The 1,762-nt window shown below is 35.9% G+C and overlaps 1 protein-coding gene across 1 annotated transcript; it reads right to left on the minus strand.

The window, feature by feature from the left end:
* LOC141613048 (uncharacterized) lies at positions 1 to 1,404 on the minus strand. The gene is made up of 3 exons (XM_074431783.1): positions 867 to 1,404; positions 459 to 714; positions 1 to 382 (listed from the first exon to the last, which is right to left on the minus strand). The coding sequence occupies exons 1-3, from the start codon at positions 1,402 to 1,404 to the stop codon at positions 1 to 3; spliced, it is 1,176 nt and encodes a 391-aa protein (XP_074287884.1).
* Positions 1,405 to 1,762: the final 358 nt, after the last annotated feature.

The following is a 1,762-nucleotide window of genomic DNA, read 5'->3' on the forward strand; positions in this document are numbered from 1 at the left end:
CTAACTGCACATATCTATGAAATACGGTGAATCTGACATTACAGCATCTACCAAGTCGGTAATATTTTCTGCATTACCTGCATTAGCAACATCAACACTGTCAACATTGTTAATATACCTGATGCTATCTTTTACCAAGCTTTTTTCTGCCTCTAAATACTCTGGGAGTAATCCTTCCTTTGCTAACTTGCTCTTATGCATGTGTGAGATTTTGTAATCATTATGTCCTCTTCGTTTTAACACTTCTATCATACAACCCTGCAAAGTGATGAACACATAATTTAGCTTAATCACTTCTAAATTGTCGAAGGCAGTTTTTACTGCTACCACTAGCTCATCCACTTTGTATGAATTGGTGAGTGTTTGGAGAGATTGGATGGCCCTAAAAAATCCCAAATCCAACACATAAATTAAGGTCTGGTGAATATGGGGGCTGCTGAACTAATTGTATGTTCCACCCATCACTGCTTGTTGCCTCTCTGAAATCTGGATCTGTGTTGCTGATGTGTGGCCTTGCATTATCTTGCTGGATGAATATGGTTTTACTTGCATTTGCAGACCATTTTCTCTTGATTTCTGGTAGCACCACCCCTAACATCATATTCTTGACAACTTGTTTAGTAATGGAGTCAATTGGTTTTGTCTCAATTGTGCCTGCAACCCTATTCTTTGAATTTCTTTGGGCTGGCTCCAAAGAAACAAAGGGCCAAATTCCTATCTTTCCATCAAAAACACATTCATAGTTATTTGAAAATTTTGGTCTTCCAACAGCACACATAAACATGATTTTGCCTATGTAAGATTTTGATTGAACACTTCTGTATGATTCTTCTTCTGGCTCTGGTCCTGTCTGATTTAAGTAGTACCTCCATCTTTAGTAATGTAAAACCATTTCTCATCTATGTGTATAACATTACTTTGGTCTTTGAACATGATTTTACTAAGCATATCATCATAATATAGCTTAGAGAGACCGAAAATTAACCTAGCTAGCTTATTTTTGTCTGTCAAACTTGGTTTGATAGCATTGGTATGACTCCTAATCACTTTGCTTTTAACCCATCTACAGACAGTTGACTGACTTACAGCCATAGCAGCAACCACCCTTTTTTGAGTAGTCCTGAGTTTGTAGTGAATGCTTTTGAACTTTGCAGTATCAAATATAACCTTGTTAGTTCCTTCCCTTCCCTTTAGTTTGCTATTCACGTTAATGAGTTCCCTTGCATCTCTTTGTTGCTTTGCTTCATTCCTTAAATTCGTGATGGCTTTCCTGGTTACACCATATTGTTGAGCCACCTCTAACATGGTACCCCTGACTGGTTTCCCATTTATACATTTCAGAAGTAGAATCTGAATAATTTTTGCTCTCTCTAAGTTACTCAAGTTTCTGATTTTCTTTGCCATGAATTTGTTTGTGTTTAAGGATAATTTATTTGGGTGTATTTAATGAGATTTTTTGTTTCTTTGCATATAAATGATCTGCCTAAAACAGTGACTTTCTATATATAGCTGTAACAAACCCTAATTATTTGAACTTGCACATAATGTTGATTGATCTTGGCACAAATTTTGAACTGCTCTGAAATGTTCAAATTGGTGCAAAGCTGAAAATTTGGTCTAAATTTGATTTTAATTTGGTGCCAAATTTCATCAGATATCTCCACTTGTGTGTCCTCTTGATGTTCAGTTTTGATTAATGACAATGAAGGAAGAAGTGAAGGAAAACCCATGCAAATTTGAAGTTAATCTCATTTTCTAGTCT

The sequence above is a fragment of the Silene latifolia genome, chromosome 11 (assembly GCF_048544455.1).
Source record: "Silene latifolia isolate original U9 population chromosome 11, ASM4854445v1, whole genome shotgun sequence".
Classification (NCBI taxonomy): Eukaryota; Viridiplantae; Streptophyta; class Magnoliopsida; order Caryophyllales; family Caryophyllaceae; genus Silene; species Silene latifolia.